Consider the following 19,771-nt stretch of genomic DNA (forward strand, 5'->3'; position numbering starts at 1 on the left):
GGAGGAAAGAATCAGTCCCCAGAAGTATACTGAATATTTCTAAATTGTCAATATCAAGAATTCATTTCTAAAACACAAGTTTATAAACAGAAGCCATCCAACTAGCTGTTAACTGAAACGCATATGCAATATAGTCAAGAAAATACTGTGCTTACAAAACCACATCTTATTTGTCTCTGATTTTAAAATCATCCTTTCCCTTATGGGTGTGCAAGGGAGCAGTGGAGAAAGTGTGTATCATCTGAAGGACCAGTTGGTGCCACGGATTTCACCACTTCCAGAAGCCGCGGGCTGGAGAACTTTATTAGGCACCGGAGGGGTTCTTTTCTCTCAGCCAAGATGTCTCCAGTTCTTTTTTATTTTTAAAAATTTTTAAAGTTTATTTGTTTTGAAAGAGAGAGAGAGATAACATGAGCAGGGGAGGGGCAGAGATGGAGAGAGAGAATCCCCAGCAAGCTCTGTGCTCCTCACTGACCCCAACACAGAGCCTCATCTCAAGCCTGTGAGATCGTGACCTGAGCCGAAATCGGGAGTCGGCGTCTTAACCGACTGAGCCACCCGGGAGCTGCCAGATGTCTCCGTTTACGTCACTTTGGACTTTGTTTCAAGCTTACATTGTGCAAATTCTTGTCTTAGTCGAGGATAGTCTCCCAAAGTGTCTCTTTTTCTAGTCTGTTGTCATGAATGACCCTTGAATCCATGCGTATCTCCGGCTCAAGGATTCTTGCTTGTAGGGGTGTAGTTGACTTGTGAGTTTCAAAGGTCTGATTACACTGTTTGAAAACAGTAGTAGCCTTCAGAGAACCCGGAGACCGGCCTCTGAGGTCCATTTTCAGAGCCGTATGGTGATCGCCAGCACCTGTCCGTGCCTGGCCCAGAAGGGTTATATTGTTCTTCAGCTGGAAGGAGGAGGGGAAGGCGCAGGGGGTCTGGGAATAGTTTACCACACAGGCAGGTATGAACTTTTCCTGGTTCCCCAGGCATTTCGGACCCATACCGCATTCTCCACAGCCTCTCTGAAGCGGACCGTCACATTTTCTAACGCTGTCTGAAGAATCGTCCCATGTTGGTTCCGAACCAAAAAGATCAGTGCCTTCACCCGGTCCTTTCCTCATCCGAAAAACATCTCAAACTTTCTGGTGCTCACAGGAGAGTATAAGCGGCGTCCAGCAGGGCCGCTAACAGGGTCTCACGGAGCAGAAGCAAGGCCCGAACAAGAGATTCCTTTCTCTGCTGGAAGTCTACGGTCTGTTGAGTTTCAGACAAAAAGATTCCCAGGTTGGAAGAGTGGCATCATTTCGGTCACTGGGATCATCGAGACAGTCCTCACGATAAACTCGGCAACAGTTCCATCCGTCTCTGTGGCGTGGCTGTCCTCGCCGGCAGTTATCTCTCGTCTTGCTGCTTTTCAAATTCTCTTTCTCTGTAATCTTTGGCATTTTAACGATCGTGTGTCGTAGTGTGGACTTCCTTGGGTTCATCTTGTTTGAAACTCTCTGTTTCTTGAACCCACGCGTCTGTTTGCTTCCCTTGGTTAGGGAAGTTTCCAGCTGGTGTGTCTTCAGATGATGTTTCTGCCCCTTTCCCTCTCTCTCCTCCTTCTGGGTTTCCTATAATGTGAATGTTTGCTTGCTTTACATTGTCCAAGAGATCCCTTAACCTGTCGTCATTTACATTTTTTTCTTTTTGTTCAGCTTTGCTGTTCTTTTTGCTGTTCCAAGGCCCCGTCTTCCAGATCGTTGGTCTGTTCTGCATTTTCTAATCTGTTCTCTCTAATGTATTTTTCACTTCAGTTACCAACTTCTTCACTCCCGACTGGTGTTTCTTATATTTTCTGTCACTTCGTTGAAGTTCTCACTGGGCACGTCCACTCTTCTCTCCATCCCGACGAGCATTTTTGTGAACATTACTTTGAATTCTTTGGGAGATTGTTTCTATCTGCATTTCATTCATTTCTTTTTTTCTGAGGTTTTGTCTTATTCTTTGGAGCATGTTTTTCTGTCCATTTTGCTTTTCTCTCTGTGTTCGTTTCTATGCGTTAGGTGGAACAGCTACTTTTCCTCAATTTTGAAAAAATTTTTTTTAGAGAGAGAGCGTGCGCACAAGCAGGGGAGGGGCAGAGAGAGGGAGAGAGACAATCCCAAGCGGGCTCCGCGCTCTCAGTGCACGACCGGACGCGTGGGGCTCGAACTCACGCGTCATGAGAGCGTGACCTGAGCCGAAATCAGGAGTCTGACCCTTCACTGACCGAGCCACCCGGGCGCCCCTGCTTCTCCTAACCCTGGAGGAATGGTCTTGCGTACGGTGGTCCCCTGGGTGGACTGTGCCCGGTGACCTTGGCTGGCTGGCGGGAGCCGTCGCTGTCGTAGGCTGGGGGTCCTGGAGCACTCCGTTCTGGGGCTGACCCGGCGATGCGGCTCGAGCTGAGGCGGGCATCGGCCGGGGCTTCCGGGGGGGGGGGGGGGGGGGGGGGGTGGGTTCCGCAGACGGGACTCCGGGTGAGTCCTCTGTGGTCCACGTGGCCCGGGACTGGAGCGTCGCAGTGCGCTCTGCACCCGCGTCGCCTTGGTGAGCCGCTGGGAGCTGTAGTGAGTGCTGCGCAGGGCTGTTCCGCGTGCGCCTCGGGTGGCCTCTTGCTGGGACAGCTGGGGCCGGTGGGGGCCAGGAGGAGCCTGCGACTCCCTGGGGCGACGGGTCAGCGAGGGCACCCAGCCCCTGCTCCCGTCGGCACTAACACGGGGGACAGCCTCTCTGCCCCGGCCGCCACTGCGTGGGGTTCCGGGCCTGCTTCCTTTATATTTTCATTGCGCTTCTCAACTGTGGCTTTTTTTTTTTTCTGGGCTTCACCGCAGACGAATCTGCTCATGGTCCCTCGGTAGTGTCCCCACTGCAGCTCCTGGTGTCGGGCTGGGGTTCGCTTCGCTACCGTGTCTCTCTCTCTCTCTCTCTCTCTCTTGCTGTTCTCTGTCTTTGGTGAAGCTGCTCAGTCGGCCCTCAGTTCGGCTCCAGGAGGAATTGCTCTATAAATAGCTGTAGATGTGAGGCATCAGCGCCGGAGGTGCGTTCAGGTTCTTCCTGCGTCGCTGTGTTGGACTGGAGATCTTAAAGAGCTATTTTTAGCCTCCCGAAACGTTCTAGGGAGAGGAATATTCAAGCAGTTCTTCAAATGTATCATAGACGATAAAACAAATGGAAGAGTGAAGTTTGCGCGCAGGTTGTATCGCTGGCTTACGGCACGATTTCTAAATGGAAAGCTGCTGTTAATTACGGAGTTTTCTTTTTTCTTTTTTAAAAGATTTTTTTAATGTTTATTTTTGAGAGAGAGAGAGAGAGAGAGAGAGAGAGCGAGCAGGGGAGGGACAGAGAGAGGGAGACACAGAATCCGAAGTGGGCTCCAGGCTCCAAGCTGTCAGCACAGAGCCCGACACGGGGCTCAAACTCACGAACTGTGAGATCGTGACCTGAGCCGAAGTCAGACGCTCAACCTTCCGAGCCATCCAGGTGCCCCTATGGAGTTTTTTTAAAGACCCAGAAAAGCCAATGACCTATTAAATGAGCTCACAGAGTCAACATCAAGGCACAACATTTGGGAAAATGATCTTTGTTGACATTTCAACGTTTTTCAATAGAGAAGACTAGTAATTAGGGCAAAGTACAGTCTTTGGAATAAGATCCAAATAATGGTAATGACTAGAACTTCCTTATAATTTCAGGTGAAAGCCAGTTTTAATTCCACCTCTTTCAGAAGAGGAATGACCGTTACCGTAGTCTGGTTGGTCATAAGCAGATAACAGAAAATTGCCTGCTACTCCCCTTTTGAACAGGATATACGCTGCTTTGGATAATTTTTTCTTTAAGTTTATTTATTCCGAGAAAGAGCACGAGCGGGGGAAGAGCAGAGACAGACAGAATCCCAAGCAGGTTCCATGCAAACAGCATGGAACCCGATGCGGGGCTCGAGCCCACAAACCACAAGATCACGACCCAAGCTGATCGAGGGTCAGACACTTAACTGAGCCACCCAGGCACCCCCGTGTTTCTGATTTGGAATAAAATGAAGGGACTCATTAATCAGAGTCCAACAAGCAGGCAAGGGACAGCATGGCTTTCTATTCTAACCCACAGCCTAGAAAATGGAAGGTGGCCTCGGGGACCCCTTTGCCCATTTCCTCCTGTCAAATGTTCAACCTTAGTCTTCTACAAGGGAGGGGACAATATGCAGGGTCTTTGGTCCATCTTCCCTCTGGCTCAGACACTCAGGACCCCACGTGGTTGGCCCGGCCATCACCACCCCCAAGCCCCACTGCATCTGAGGTCCTGTGAGCGTGTCCTGCGTCTGGACTGTTGAGTGAATGGGGGGTTGCGGTGACCGGGGACTTGCTTCCTGTTACTGGTCCAGAGCTCTGCCTGCCTCGCGTCGTTCGTGCTGTCACTCACTGATCAGGACAGCAGGTGTGCCCAAGTCAGCCTGAATTCGGTTGCAGTTGTGTTTTGGCATGGGATGGGGACAGCCTTTTACTGTCCTCTTTCACATATGCGGCGGTAAGAACCAGTTCACGAGAGACGGGTGACGAAAGTGACACTGAAAAGCTTGCACAGGTTAATCTGCAGGAAATTTCTGTGGGAGGATGAACTAAAAGCAAAATGAGATTTAGTGGCAAGAAATGAGAAAAGCCGATTTTCTCTACTGTTCCCTCATCTCTGCCACCTGTGACCCCTCCAACAGACGTTTCTCTGAGAGCTTTTAATTTCAAAAGGTACTTCTGCTGTGCTCCCAGTTCTTACCGGTGACCGTCGTTGGTTCATTCACAACCGCGACAATACTTCCGCTTGTATAAGGCTTTCCTCTCCACAAATTACTTTAAATACATTATCTGGTTCGATCCCTGGGAGGCGATCCCACACTGAACGAAATTCTCTTTGTAGCGGGTGAGAACTCACGGTGCCGTCTGACCAGTGCTCACGTGGGAGTCCTCACAAACGAGAATGTTCCGTCGTTCCGTGCTGGGCCGTGCCAGCAGGGAGCGGAGTCTCGGATGTGGGCCTTGAAGACCTAACACACATCATGGATTTGTGTTTCTCTCATCCTGGGGAATGGGGAGCTCAGTGGATGTTGGAGCCTGACTTCTCTCCCAGATTCATGCTGAGATTCTGGTTACACCTTTTGATTCGTCTGCGTCTCCTTTTCCCACCTTGCAAGGCCGACCTGCCCTGGTGCCATAGTAAGGTTTAATGCAGCTTCTCTGCCTATTGGGTGCTTGGGATTGCTTTCTGGCAGCTCCTAAGAAAATGATAAGTAACTTTGTTTCTTCTGGAAGAGTGGAGGAAGGATAAAGAACCGAGAACCGAGTAAGCCCATTTCTACCCAGAGTCTGATCTCACCAGCAGGTGGCGCTGTGACAAAAGCAATCAAGAGAAACCAGGTCAGATCAGGTGGGTGTCCGGGCTCCAGAGACAGGCCCCGGCGCCCCCTCTTCTGTAGCGAATAATAAGGCGCTCATGTGAAATCCCAGAGCTTTCCAAGTGTGCTCGGATCCCCCTGGGGCGGGGCAAAGCCTGAAGAAGGCAAGGCGTTGGTAGAAGGGTCTGGATTGGTAGATCCTGAGCCGGTTTTGCTTCCTGTCTAGAACGGAGAGCTCTGCCTGGGCTTGGGCAGTCTAGTCCCTTGATGCCTGGGTCCCTTATTGGGCTAAGATGGGCACATCCTTCTACGGCCTTGGTGGTTTTCAAAGAGCACGTGTACATGCAGCCAGACGCAGAATGAAGCATGGACATCACCAAGACCAGGCTGATCCACTGATCTGGACCCCAGTGAAAGAACAGACTGCCCATCACCGAGTCTACAGGTTGAGAAATACTATTTGCCCTGTCCTGTCACGGAACCAGCCAGGTCCCACACAAGGGCAGACCTGAAAAGGAAGACAGGTGTGGCTGGGAAGCTGGTCCACGTGAGACAGAATGACCACCAGCACCTTCCACACACGGTGCACAAGACGCAGGGTGGGGGTGAAGGGAGGCGCTATAGTCTCTAAATGGGGCCAGTAAGTCAGCTGGCAATACCGGGTTTCTTAGTGGATCCCACGGTGCCAACGTTGTTTCTGCTAGCGAAGGAGAGTGAGGCAACCACTTCCTGACTTTCCCCGTTCACACGAAGGTCTATTAACCTGTTCCTGTGGGTCAAGGGGCCCCTGGGAGAATTGGAAACGAACTCGGCTTTGTGGGAGGAGTTTTCCAGGGATCTCTGCATAGCCTCTGTCCACCCCCCTCTCTTAACGTCCACCCCAGGTGATAATAACAGGAAGCAGAAAGGCTTGAAGATCAGCTCTTTGTATCATTAACCACAGGGCAGACTCCAGTAGCTCATTCAATGCAGGTTAACCTGTTGGGTGTTTTCCCTTCAAAAACAAACAGCACCAGCCAGAAGTATCTGATAGCCCTGAAGTCACATCCATTCGTTCCAAACCCAAGCTGGCCGTCATCTTCTAGACCCACCTGGCTCCTGGGACAAAAGCAGATGGGTGCAATACTTGTAAATTTCGTATTTATTATAACAAAAATTATGACATGTTCATTTGTGCATTCTGCTTTAATAGAACTCTCGGTATGTAAATGATCTAGTTGAAGGCTCTACAGTCATGCTGATTGTGGCAGCAGTAAGGGACACACCAAGTGTCTGCGGAGGGCAAGGGGGTGGGGACGGGAGGGGAAGAAAAACGGCTCAGAGGCCCCTGTGTGCAGGTTAGTTTCCAGTGGCCTGAGATCCACCTGGTTGGAACAGAAGCCCCTTGGCTGCTCTCAGCCTCCACACCGAAGGAGCCGGAGGCAGGTTAGGAGGGGGGCGAGGAAGAGAAAAGTCAGTCGTTCAGGCTTGTCCTTTCGCCAAAACTACAAAACGTCTGAAGCGTCACTATACAGCACTGAGCTATTTACAATAGAAATTTCTCAATCAACTGTTCTCTCAGAGAAAATTAGTGAATCCCAGTGACTTAAGTCACCTGACAGAGTAAAGCAACTCCTAGGAGTTAGTCTCCATATTCTACAAATGTCTATCATTTTCAAGACAAAACAAAACAAAAAAAAACAAAACAAAAAAAAAAAAACAAAAACCTTTTCCCCCAAAGAAATACAGAATTACAATATTATTAAATCATTTAGCACTGGCAACGCACCCTGCCCTCCAAACAAAACAAGAAAAAGCCATTTTAAAAAATATTACATTATCATTAACCGTTTCTCTGTAATATATTAAACCTTTTGTTCTTTGTCTTTACACATCTGATACGTTAGGGGAAGAAGTTAAACGTAAAGCATCGCTAGAAGAAAAGTGGTGATTAAACAAAATGACCAACAGAGGGAGAGCCCAGGACTAGGTGCCGAGACAGGGTGGGAAAGCGGGAGAGGGCGTGGAGTGAACCCCTGGTTTAACGTGAGCCTGGGAGACTCTTGCAACTCAGTCTTTCTGGGTTAGTTTATTTGTTCAAGAGCGCCCGGGGGGGGGGGGGGGCATAGCGGCGTGTCACAGCAGTCTGGCAGCTGGTCCCCCGGGCCCGGCGGCTGCAGGGGTGGTGGCGGCGGCGGCGGCGGCTGCTGCTGCTGCTTCATCATCTCCTTGACCTCCTCCTCCAGCTCCGGGGGGATGATGAACTGATCCTCGGGGTCCGGCTGGGCCGGCGCCGCGAAGTAGCCCCCGGGCTTGCGGAGAGGCGCGTCCGCGGCCACCTCGATCACGTTGTGGCTCCTCTCCTGGGGCGCCACGGAGCCGTTGGCCCGGCGGCGCCCCACGGTCCCCGCGGCGGCAGCGGCGTCCGCCCTCCTGGGCGGCCCCGGCTCCTCCTCGTTGGCGCTGATGACGATGCCCTCGTCGCTGGCCTCGGCCGGCCCCTGCGGCGGGCGCCGCCTCTCCTTCTCCCGCGCCCGGCCGCAGTGGATGTCCACCTCCACCTCCACGCGGCTGCCGTTGGTGAACACGCCCTCGATGGGCTCCTCGTCGTCGCTGTCCAGGCCGTTGTCGGAGAAGGCGCTGGAGAAGGTGGCGCTGGACAGCTGGCGCTGGAACGCGTGGGCCAGGCCCACCGGGTGCAGCGCGCAGCGCGGCTCGCTGGCGTAGGCGGGGCTGCTCTCGGCCGGGGCGCCGGGCGGCGGCTCGTCCGAGGCCGTGGAGCCCACCTCGCTGCTCATCTCGGAGGTGGACAGCTCGCTGCTCATCTCGGAGGCCATGCCGCTGCTGGACGACGGCACGCCCAGCGCGTCGGCCGGCCGGTCCCTGGTGGCCACGCTCGCGGCCGGCGGGAAGATGCCGGGGCTGGGCGGGGGCCCGGCCCCGCCGGCGCCCAGCTCGCAGCAGCAGAAGCCGTCCTCGGCGACGCTCAGCTGCACCACCACGGCGCTGAGGCTGTCGCGGCAGCCGTAGCTCTGCGCCAGGGTGCACAGCTTCTTGGCGGCCGCCAGGGCGTCGGGCACGTTGCGCACGGCCGCCACCGCCTCCTCGGCGGACAGGCTGTCCCACAGGCCCTTACTGCCCAGGATGAAGAACTCGTCCTGGGGGGTCAGGGGCACGGACTGCACGTGCGGGCGCGGCACCACGCTGGGGTGCAGGAAGGTGTACCCCAGGATGCGCGTGGACTCCGTCACTCCGTTCACCTTGCCGTCCTGGGGGGGGGGGGGGGGCGAATCGACGTTAAGGAGACGGGGAGGATCCGCCGGCCCTACTCAAGGCCTGTCTGGGATGCGTCTCTTCCTCCGGAACAGCAAGCTTTCCCCACTGTCTACCGGGTTCTGGGGGTTTCATCAATGACGGGGGAATGCACACGTCCTGTGGGCAGGCTGGCTTCTGCAGCCCCGCACCGTTTTCCACACATGCAGTGTGCGCTCACCATCCTGGGGTGAGGGGGTGGGGGGGGGGGGAGCAGGATTCCCAGGGCCCAGATCCAGTGCCTCCCAGGGTGTCCCAAGAGGGGCACTGTCACCACCGAGGCCGAATCATTCTGCGTTATGGGGCCGTCCCGGGCACTGGAGGCCGCGGGGCCCCCTGCCGGTACCTACTGCCTGCCAAAGGCATGAAAAGAACCCTCTTCGGAGGCGACTAAATGTCCGGGGTGGGGGAGGTGCGGAGGAGCCCCTGGTTAGAAACCACTCAGAGGGAACAGGAGGTGTGAACCGAAATCACAATTAGCTACTTTTACGTTGGCACTCACATTGGCCTTGGAAGACGCACAGGTGCATTACCATTCCTCCTTTACTGATGAGAGGCTCAGAGGCTCAGAAGGCCCAGCCCACGAGCGGCAGAGCCGAGGACCGACTTCAGGGGCAGCGCCCTCACGCTCCCCTGCACAGGGGCACTTGCAGGAATCAGCGGAGGGAGGCAAGGGCCCCAAGCACTGGGCACAGCCTCTGACACAGGCCATGGAGAACTGCTCTGCCACCCTGTACCTTAGGCCTTCAGACCTATCCCACAGAGGAGTTGCTCTGTGACACCGTGGATTCGGAGCGTTGCTGGTTTCTGCCCTGACCCTGGCCCCCTCCTCCCCGACATCCCGAGGAAAACGGTGCCCTCCTCACCTCAGTGATAATGGCCTTGTGCCGCTTAATTCTCTTCAGTTCTTCTTCGCAGCTCATGACATATGATCTGGACAGAGGCAACGGCTTCCCATTCCGACAGAGAACCGTTTGGCACTTCCCCACATTAGCGGAGGTCAAGGTGAAGGACCCTCCTGGGTCCACAGGGTCGTGCTTGACGTGACAGAGGACGGCAGCACCTCCAAGTTTCTGCCCAGCAGTTCCCAGCTTCCTGGAATGCAGAGAGAGGGAGTCAAACCCACGCGCGACGTATCACACAGCAGCTCCGCTCCTTCAGCAGGGGCCGTGCGCCCCGGGCGGGGCCGGGAGGAAACCTGGGACCTGGGGGTTCCACTTAGCCTCTGCCACCAAAGCAAGCACTGCTCCGCTTCTCCCAGGAAAAGGGCCGTGGATTCGGACAACCCCTACCCTGAGGTGTCTGCTCACACCTGGGGGCGTGGGGAGGGGGTGTCACTTTGCCACCAGAGGAACCCTTGTCCTGCCGCGTCCAGCCTGCTGCTCCCTTACTTACCACACCCCGAGGGACAGCAGGAAAAGGGCCTCTTTGCTCTCCGTCCACCCCTTTACATCCTCTCGGCTCCCAGCAGAGGAAACCGAAGAGACCACTAGACAGGTGTAACCATACGCCGACGCGTGTGCCCCAAAAGTACTTGGACTTTACAAGGACGTCTCCGGGACAAGCCTTTAATTACTGGACCGTTCACGTTCTTGTCTTACGTGGGCCAGTATTATCTATTCCAGAATGTTCATAGGAAGGCCTTTCTAGTAATTAAGCTCCAAAGTGCTCGTGATAAACCCTTTTATTCATGACCCCCCACCCCACCCCGCACCCCACAGACTGAGTCCACAAAGCACCTACAAGCTCCAACAAAGAGAGCCAAGAAATCCTACCACAAGCCCCGCAGAGGGCAAGGCCTCCTGGGCTCCTGACTTCTTGCTTCTGCACCAGCAAGAAGGTCCGGACAGACTCCTCTGTTTACGAGGGCAGACCCGCCTTCAGCCCGCATGGAGCGGCCGTACCAGCAACGGAAACCAAACTGGGGCTGCCCACTCGAAGGCGTCAGGATGTCACGCGCAAAAACCCAGTTCCCCGAGGGCGGAAAAGATGACTGTGTGTGCCGTGTCCTATTAACAGGGAAAGGAAGCGGCATACAACTGACCCCGGAGATGGGCTGACAGTTTAGGTCTTTGAACTCCGGCCTGCGGACCCCCGGGACCAGCTGGGCTGCTTTCTCCCTTTCACAGGCACAGTGATCCCTCTCGGCAAAGCCAGAAACCCGATGGTACTTGTGAAAGGCACAGCTAGGAACCAGAGTTTAAGGTCCTTAAGTTCTTACTTCCTATTTGCTTGCCTGGCTATAAAATTATAAGCAGGCCTCTTCCGGGTGGGGGTGCGAAGGGCGTACGGTTTCTGATACACCCGTGCTTTTTTTCCTGGGACACGATGGTAAAAACAGAGAAGGAGATAGATGTGCCTTGCGGTTGGAACCTTCTGTGGAGTCTTGCTGCCCCAGGTCAAATTCTGGCTGCCCCTCTAATAGCCCTTACGAGAAGCTGGCTTCACTTCTCTGTACCTCAGTTTCCCATCAGTCAAGTAAGAACAGTCACACTAAGTGTCTCACTGGGTAAAGTATATGTGATGCGAGGACTGGTACGTATTAAGGGCTCGCTAATTGTTAGCCGCTACCAGTATTTAGCTGCTACTGCTACACGCCCACTAGAATCTGCAAGTGAGCCTAGGAGCAAAGACCCCTCGCTGGAGCTGCCTCTACCAAGCTCTTCGGGAGGCGCTGTTTATGACTTAGGGTGACTTTAAAGGCCGCTCCACAGGGGCGCCTGGGTGGCTCCGTCGGTTAAGCATCTGACTTTGGCTCGGGTCATGATCTCGCGGTTCATGAGCTGGAGCCCCGCGTCGGGCTCGGTGCTGACTGCTCAGAGCCTGGAGCCCGCTTTGGATTCTGTGCCTGCCTGCCTGCCTCTCTCTCTCTCTCTCTCTCTCTCTCTCTCTCTCTCTCTCCTTCAAAAATAAGTAAACATTAAAAAGAATTTTTTTAAAGGTTGCTCCAAACCAGCGAGAGAAAAAGGAGAGGAAGAGAAACGCTCATCCTTGTTCTCCTGACCTTCACACACTGGTTCCCGGTCCCGCACGAGTGTTTGCAGGACAGAATTAATAGGCAATTCCTTCACAACCTACAAAGCCATTAAAGTGACCTAAGAAGGCACAGTTCTTTGAAGGAGGGGACGCCTGTAAACATTCATCCCTATGAGTTACGAAAAACATTCCAGTTTCTACGGTGACCAAAAGCTCTAAACTACATTCCTGTCATTGACTCGGCCTCCTACAAAGTTGTCTGAACATCAGTATGTCTCAAACGGAACACGGTGTGTCCCCGATGCTTACGCAAAAGCAAATCACCTGAATGCATCTTGAATACCCACATGTGACAACAGTGCTTTGAGACTGTCGGGCAAACGCTCACGAGAAGGGCAAGAAAACACACGGCAGGAACTGTGCTTCACCTTTGCATAACAATGAACGTATTGACCATGTATTCTTCTTCATTTTTGGTTTTCTGCAGCTCTTCGGCCAAAATGTCACTCATCGTACACTGGAGAAGGTAGGGCACCTCCACGTTCCGGTCCCCGTCAAACACCCCGTACAGGGCCTCCCGGTTGTCACAGAAGTTGTTCACCGACAGGGCTGCGACACACAACCTGCAAAGCAAGAGTGATCGGTCCTAAGGCTAAGACGTCTTAAGTCATCTTTCCTTGCCCAGACCCACGCTGTTAACAGCCTTGTCTCCTCCTTCAGGACCTCGGACAGGTTAAGAATAAGTTAAGGTAAAGTCACCCCAGCTGATTCATATCAACTAATTTTCTGTAAAGCAAAGAATGATAAACATTGATACTTCACACCTGGCTCCCCCCAGCCCCTATCTTCTGATTTTAGCTTTATTTTGAGAGAGAGAGAGAGACTGGGGGAGGGCCAGAGGGGGAGACAGAAAGAGAAGCCCTGCGCTGTTAGTGCAGAGCCCAACATGGGGTTCGATCTCATGGTTGGTGAGATCATGACCTGGGCTGAAATCAAGGGTCAGATGCTGAATCGACGGAGCCACCCAGGTGCCCCTGATTTTATTTTTAAATGGCAGTGAAAAACCCGAGAAGAGGAAGTATGGGGGATAATACAAGACTCTGAATCCACGGGTTCACATTCAGTCCTAAAACATTTATTAAAGAGAACTTTCACACTGGGCAAAATGGAGTAACAACTAAAACAATGGGACCTTTTCTTACGCTTTTAATCTTCTTCCGAACAACTTAAAAAGGCAGGGGAAAAAAAAACCTCTGAAACAACAGTATTCAGACACTGGATGATAAGAAGTGTGGGTCAGAGAGCGAGCTTGAGGCCTGCCCAGCTGATCGCCTGGAGGAAGATTCTGGAGGAGGGGGGTGGGTGGTTAGGGCCTCGGGCGGAGCCTGCTCTGGAGGCCTGCAGAGTCTCGAACCCAAATCCCATTGTTTCCAGGTAACTTAACCGTGGCCCTCAGACTCTTCAAAATGAAACCCAGAGGGAAAAAAGGACTGGCGGACAAATAAAAATTCAGGGCATTAGTGAGTGCGGGGTAACCTCAAGCACAGGGAACCCAAGTCTTCAACAGAGCAGAGACAGGAAAACTTTTGAAGAAGTTAATGGTTGAAAAGATTTCAAATCTGATGAAAATTGTAAACCTGTAGATACAAGAAACTCAACAAATAGCAAACAAAAGAAAATGAAAGGAAAGTGTAACAATTGCTGAAAATCAGGAATAAAGGCGGGCAAGTAGGGTAGAGGAACAAAATTTTTAAAGTACTCCTTGAAAAAAGCTGTCAACCTGGATTTCTAAACCAGTGAAAATTGCTTTCAAAAGTTAAGGTGCAAGAAAGACCTTTTCAGATGCACAATTTCCCACAAAAAAGACTGGCAGTATAAGAAATACAAAAGGAATACATGAAGCAGAAGGAAATACCAGATGGAAATCTGAATCTACATAAAAGAATGAAGTGTACAAGAAATGACAAATAGATGAGTAAATATAAAACTTATTTAAAGATCGTTTTAGAAGAGTGGTTCTCAATGGGGGCAATTACCCCCGAGGAGACATCTTTGATGGTCGCAGCTGGGAGCGACGGTGCTGTTGGCACTTAGCGGGTAGAGGCCAGGGGCGCTGCCAAACACCCTGTAATGTGCACAGAAACACCTCCCTCCCCTGCCCACCAACTATCAAGAATTATCTGGCTCAAAACGTCAACAGTACTGAAGTTGAGAAACACTGCTTTAAAAATGACTATTTACAAATTATAACCATGTATTTTGGGGTTTATAACAGAAGTAAAACATGACAACAGCACAAAGACCAGGAGAGGGGGAAGTGGAAGCACACACTGAAAGGTTCTTATGTGTGAAGTATTACAGTTTACCTTCAAATAAGAAGTTAAAGGTTTTACTACAAACACTAAACAAAATGGAATCATAAATAGTCCAAAAGAATGAAGAGAGATAAAGAAACAAATAGAAAACAATGAACAAATGATAAAGATCATTTAAAATGATCTGTAAAACTGATACGATTTAACCATATCAATTTCATTAAATATAAAAGTGGTCTAAACACTATCCCAAAAGAAAGTCAGACTGGATCAAAAAAAAAGCAAGACCTAACTGAATTTTATAAAAAGACAAATAGGTTAAAAAGGTAAAAGACCTACTATGCTAACACCAATCAAAAGAAAGCTGGAGTAGTTACATTAATATCAAAGTATAATTCAGAACAAAGATTACAGAAATAGTCATTTCATAATGAAAAGGATCAGTGCATTCATCACAAAGCTATGACATTTCAAATGTTTATGCACTTAATACAACTTTGAAATGCATGAAGCAAAACTGATAAAACTAGGAGACACAGACAAGCCCATAATTATGGTCTCTCAGCCATTGACAGAACAAGTAGATAATCAGTATGGAGATTCAAGACCTCAACAACAGTATCAACCAACTTGACCTAACGGACACCCTACCCCAACAACAGCAGAATACTCATTTTTTAAAATGCAGAGAATATTTACCAGTGTAGACCATATTCTAGGCCACTAACATGTCCCAATAAATTTAAAGGATTCAAGTCATTCAAAGTGCATTCTCAGGGCACCTGGGTGGCTCAGTAGGTTAAGCATCTGACTTTGGCTCAGGTCATGATCTCACAGTCCGTGAGTTCAAGCCCTGTGTTGGGCTCTGTGCTGATAGCCTGGAGGCTGGAGCCTGCCTCAGATTCTGTGTCTCCCTCTCTCTGTGCTCCTCCCCTGCTCATGCTCTGTCTCTCTCACTCTCAAAAATGAATAAATATTAAAACAACAACAACAACAAAACAAAGTGCATTCTTCAATCACATTGGAGAATTGCTTAGAAGGAAATTTACAGCTCTAAATGCTTATATTAGATGTTCTAAGCTCAAATCAGTGACCTAAGCTTCCACGTTAAGAAATTAGAAAAGTGAGAGCAAAACAAAAAGAAGAAGATAAAAACAAGAAGTCAGTGAACTAGAACACAAAAGCAATAGAGACAAATCAATGAGGCCAAAATCTGTTTTTTTTTTTTTGAAAATATCAATAAAATTAATAAGTCTTAAACCAAACTGATATATAAAAGGACAAATTACCAATATCAGGAGGAGAGAGCGAGTGCCATTACTACAGATCCTACAGATTTTAAAGGATAATATTAACAAGTTTATGACAATAAATTTGAAACCTAGATGAAAGAGATAAATTCCTCAAGAGACACAAATAACCAAAGTGCATTTGTGAAGAAATAGATAATCCCATAGCAAAGAAACAGAATGTGTAGTTAAAAACCAAAGAAAATTCCAAGCACAGATGGCTTTTATTGGTAAATTCTACCAAACATTTAAGGAAGAAATACTAATTCCGTACAAACTGTTCAAGAAAACTAAAGAAGAAGAAACACTCCTCAACTCATTCTATGAGGCCAGCATTACCCTGACACCAAAGTCAAAGACATCACAAGAAAACTACATGCTAATTAATATCCATCATGAATATAGACATGAGCAACAAATTACCAGAAAATTGAATCCAGCAGCATATAAAAAGGGTAATATGTCATGACCAAGTAGAATTTATCCTGGGAATGCAACGCTGATTCAACATTCAAAAATCAATGTAATTTACCATATCGACAGATGAAGGAACAAAAATATGATAATCTCAACTGAATGCAGGAAAAGCCTATGACAAAATTTGATACCCATTATAAAAACTCTTAGCAAACTATGATTAGAAGAGAATTTTCTTAACTTGATAAAGGGTGTCTACAGGAATACATTCAGCTCTATTTAATGTGAAAGAATACATTCTCACCAAAATGGATGGATGAAAAACACATGGAAAGATGATTAATATCATTAGTCATCATGAAAGGCAAAATTAAACCACAACGAGGTACCACTGTCAGAATGGCCACCACTGCCACCACCACCTGATACCAGGAAGCACCGGTGAGGCTGTGCAACTAGGATTCTCACACATTGCAGCTGGGAATACAAAAGGGTACAGCCATTATCAAAAGGAATTGGGCAGTCTTACAAAATGAAATATATAAACCTACGTGTAGGTATTTACACAAGAGAAAACGTAACGTTCACACAAAAACCTATATGCAACTCTTTCTAGCATTTATACTTGTATTTGCTAAAAACCTGAGATATCCTAAATCTATTTCGAATGGTGAATAAACTATGAATAAGAGGAGCATGGGGCATCACAGATGAATGAATATAAAATGCATTATGCTAGGTGAAAGAAACCAGACCGAGGGGGCTGTATTCTCTATAATTCCATCTATACAACATTCTAGGAAAGGCAAAACCAAGGCAAAAAAACAGGTCAAGGGGTGCCAAGGGCTGGGGTGAGCAGGAGGATGACAACACAGGGGGACAGGAGAATTCTGGGTGTGATGGACCGGCCCCGTACCCTGACTGTGGTGGTTACATAGTGCCGTTCATCAGCACCTGCAGAGCTGTGCTCCTACAAGGGTGAAGTTTATTGAATATAGGTAACTTCTTACTCTCTAGATAATAATAAACATTTAAGCACCTGATACGAATGATGCCTAGACAGAGATCTGAACCTGAAAAGATAATCCCAGCTCTCAAGGAGTTAGGAGATGAATAGCAGTAATAACCATTATCCTTAAGCATAGCTCACACTTAAATGGGGTTTTACCATATGGCAGACGTTGTTCCCAGTACTGCACACGTGTGTGACCCGGGATCCTTACAATAACCCTATGAGTACAGGTAGGATTTAAAAAAAAAAATTTTTTTTTTAATGTTTGTTTATTTTTGAGAGAGACAGAGACAGAATGCGAGTGGGTGAGGGGCAGAGAGAGAGGGAGACACAGGATCCAAAGCAGGCTCCAGGCTCTGAGCTGTTGGCACAGAGCCCGACGCAGGGCTTGAATTCACAAGCTGTGAGATCATGACCTGAGCTGAAGTCGGACGCTCAGCCGACTGAGCCACCCAGGTGCCCTGGACAGGTAGGATTTCTAGTGCCACTTGAGAGTCGAGGAAATTTAGCCGAAGAGGGCTGCATAACTGGCCAAGGTCACACAGCAGAAAAGTAGGAAGCCCAGGTTCAAAGCCAGGTAGCCTGGCTCTTAGCACTTTGTAATCCTTGCCTCCATTTGTTAATAAGTCATCCTAAGTTATATGGCTATTTGAAGCAAAGTAAAATTTAATACTCATAATTCCATCTTCCTTCTGTAAGCTCCCCTTGCTACTCAGAATGGGGGTGCATAAAAACATCTTTCAAAAATAGAGTAGTGATTCTTTTCTACTGAGGTTTCCTGTTTGTTCTTTAGTCTGAGAAAGAATCTAAATTACCCAGTTGTAGCTCCTGCTTGGGTTTCCCCAAAGGATCTGAAATGACCTGATAGGGAGGGAACACTGCACCCCTTGGGGAGGGAGAAAAGAGAACAGACATCTGAGATTGGGAGGCAGGGACAGCTCCTCTCCTTCCTTCAAGATGGCAAGCAGCAAGCTCCTTGTTTACACGACCACTTTATCTTTTTTTTTTTTTTTAAGTTTGAGAGACAGTGTGCGCATGTATGCACACACACGTGGAGGAGGGGCAGAGAGGGAGAGTGTTAGAGAGAGAATCCAAGCAGGCTCCCCAAGGCCAGTGCAGAGCCTGACACAGGGCTCAACACAGGAAACCGTGAAATCATGACCTGAGCTGAAATCAAGAGTTGGACATTTAACCGACTGAGCCACCCTGGTGCCCCTACATGACCTCTTTACAATTAGAAAACAAAAACAAAACGCTTGAGAGACTTCTGGCAAAACCAAAGGGTAAAAGAGCAAGGGGAAATGAAGGGAGGACCAGGGGTGACAAGGACTTCTGACTGAGGTGCCGGTAACATTGTATTTTTTAATCTAGATGGTGGTCTGCAGATGTATTCACTTGAGGACCATTCCCAGAGTTGTATGCTTATTCACTTTTCTGCACCTATGTCATACTTCAATATAACAACATATTTAAAAGTAACACGGAAGGGGGAATTATGCAGGAAAAAAAAACCTAGTTGGTTCCTTTCTTCATTATAACATACGAGTAGATAGTTTTAATATCCAGAGATGTTTCAAAACCAACCTTTGGTTTCACACAGAGGTCTAGAATTAGAACACTTGATTATAACCAAGACATAAGGTCTTCTAAGTTAAAAAGATCTCCAGAAAGGAACTCTGGGTGCTTTAAAGGAATATACTAGGGGCACCTGGGTGGCTCAGTTGGTTAAGCGCCCGACTTCGGCTCAGGTCATGATCTCACGGTCCGTGAGTTCGAGCCCCGCGTCGGGCTCTGTGCTGACGGCTCAGAGCCTGGAGCCTGTTTCCGATTCTGTGTCTTCCTCTCTCTCTGCCCCTCCCCTGTTCATGCTGTCTCTCTGTGTCTCAAAAATAAATAAATGTTAAAAAAAAATTAAAAAAAAAATAAATAAAGGAATATACTGATTTCTCCCCCAAATACAATGATAACACAGTGCAAAATACACAGAACGAATACGACAACCAAAGCTCGGGCACAACCTTTATCAGGCAAATGGAACAGAGGCGCCGAGATGGGGACTAGACCTATTCTCTGGACCGCACAGAGCCAGGGCACACCCTTAGGGGAAGAAGAAGGGCTCAACGTGTCAGACCCAGAACTTGAATTGATTCTACTTTCTATCTCAAAAAAGAAGAAAGCAGTCCGCATGGCAACCACAATTGTACCTTTTATTTTCCATGAAAGGTATTCAGCTAGTCAGTGGTTTCCATTCCTGGATGCACATTAAAATCACCTGGGGGAGATTTTAAAACATTCTGAAATACTGGGCTTGGTTGAAGATTATTTTTTTTAAAGTTCCTTACCTGATTCTGATGTGAACCCAGGGTTGAATACTAATTTAGGTAGTAATGAATCGTGTTCCACTTGGTTCTTTCCCTGTTCCCAATATTTTGTGTTCTGATACCTTAGCTAATTATGACTATTCTAATTTATAGGATTGTTTCCCTTTCTGGTACTAATTATTAATACCTCTTCATAAAAAGCAAGCAAGCCTGAAGAGCTTGATTACAATTCTCAGGAAAATCAATATTTGCATGTGGGACAAGGAAGGAAAAGAAACTGAGACGGACAAGTCCCGGTGGCCGGACCAGCAGGTGATGTCACAGGGAATGAACATGAAACTCCTTCCAGGATAACTTAGATTGTAAAAACTAGCTTCTTAGAACCCTGACTAATCAATACCGGAAGTGACTGAATATGGACAATCAAGGCTACTTCTCCTTTAATACTAGCCCCTATTTTGCTTGGCAAACAGGCTTCAGAGAAAGATAAAGAGGCTTTTCAAAAGGGCAGGGATGCATTTCAATACTCACGTCTTCTCCAAACACTGGAGTCTCACACAGACGTGATGTGTCAGTTACGCCGTATCCTAGCAACATCTCACAAAGAGAAGAGTGTGTGATGCCAAGCAAGGCTTAACCTAGTGTTCAAATGTAAGTCATGAGGTGGCCTCGCTTTGGGGACTCCTGTTCAAGTAAACGTTACCCGAGGAAAGTGTGTGCGAGCACTGGGCATCTTCCCCACTAAAGAA

The 19,771-nt window shown here is 48.9% G+C and overlaps 1 protein-coding gene and 1 pseudogene across 1 annotated transcript in view; both read right to left on the reverse strand.

Annotated features, from left to right (window-relative positions):
* Positions 1 to 222: 222 nt before the first annotated feature.
* LOC125914287 (centromere protein N-like) lies at positions 223 to 1,883 on the reverse strand (annotated as a pseudogene).
* A 5,567-nt stretch (positions 1,884 to 7,450) lies between these two features.
* The window catches only part of PHLPP1 (PH domain and leucine rich repeat protein phosphatase 1), a 212,419-nt gene continuing 200,098 nt past the window's right edge, over positions 7,451 to 19,771 (reverse strand). Inside the window, exons 16-18 of the mRNA XM_049620260.1 lie at positions 12,097 to 12,291; positions 9,559 to 9,787; positions 7,451 to 8,649 (exon numbers count right to left, since the gene is read on the reverse strand). Coding sequence (XP_049476217.1) covers positions 7,465 to 8,649; positions 9,559 to 9,787; positions 12,097 to 12,291 — 1,609 coding nt within the window. The 3' untranslated portion in view covers positions 7,451 to 7,464. The remainder of the gene's footprint in view (positions 8,650 to 9,558; positions 9,788 to 12,096; positions 12,292 to 19,771) is intronic.

This window comes from Panthera uncia, assembly GCF_023721935.1.
Source record: "Panthera uncia isolate 11264 chromosome D3 unlocalized genomic scaffold, Puncia_PCG_1.0 HiC_scaffold_8, whole genome shotgun sequence".
Lineage (NCBI taxonomy): Eukaryota > Metazoa > Chordata > Mammalia > Carnivora > Felidae > Panthera > Panthera uncia.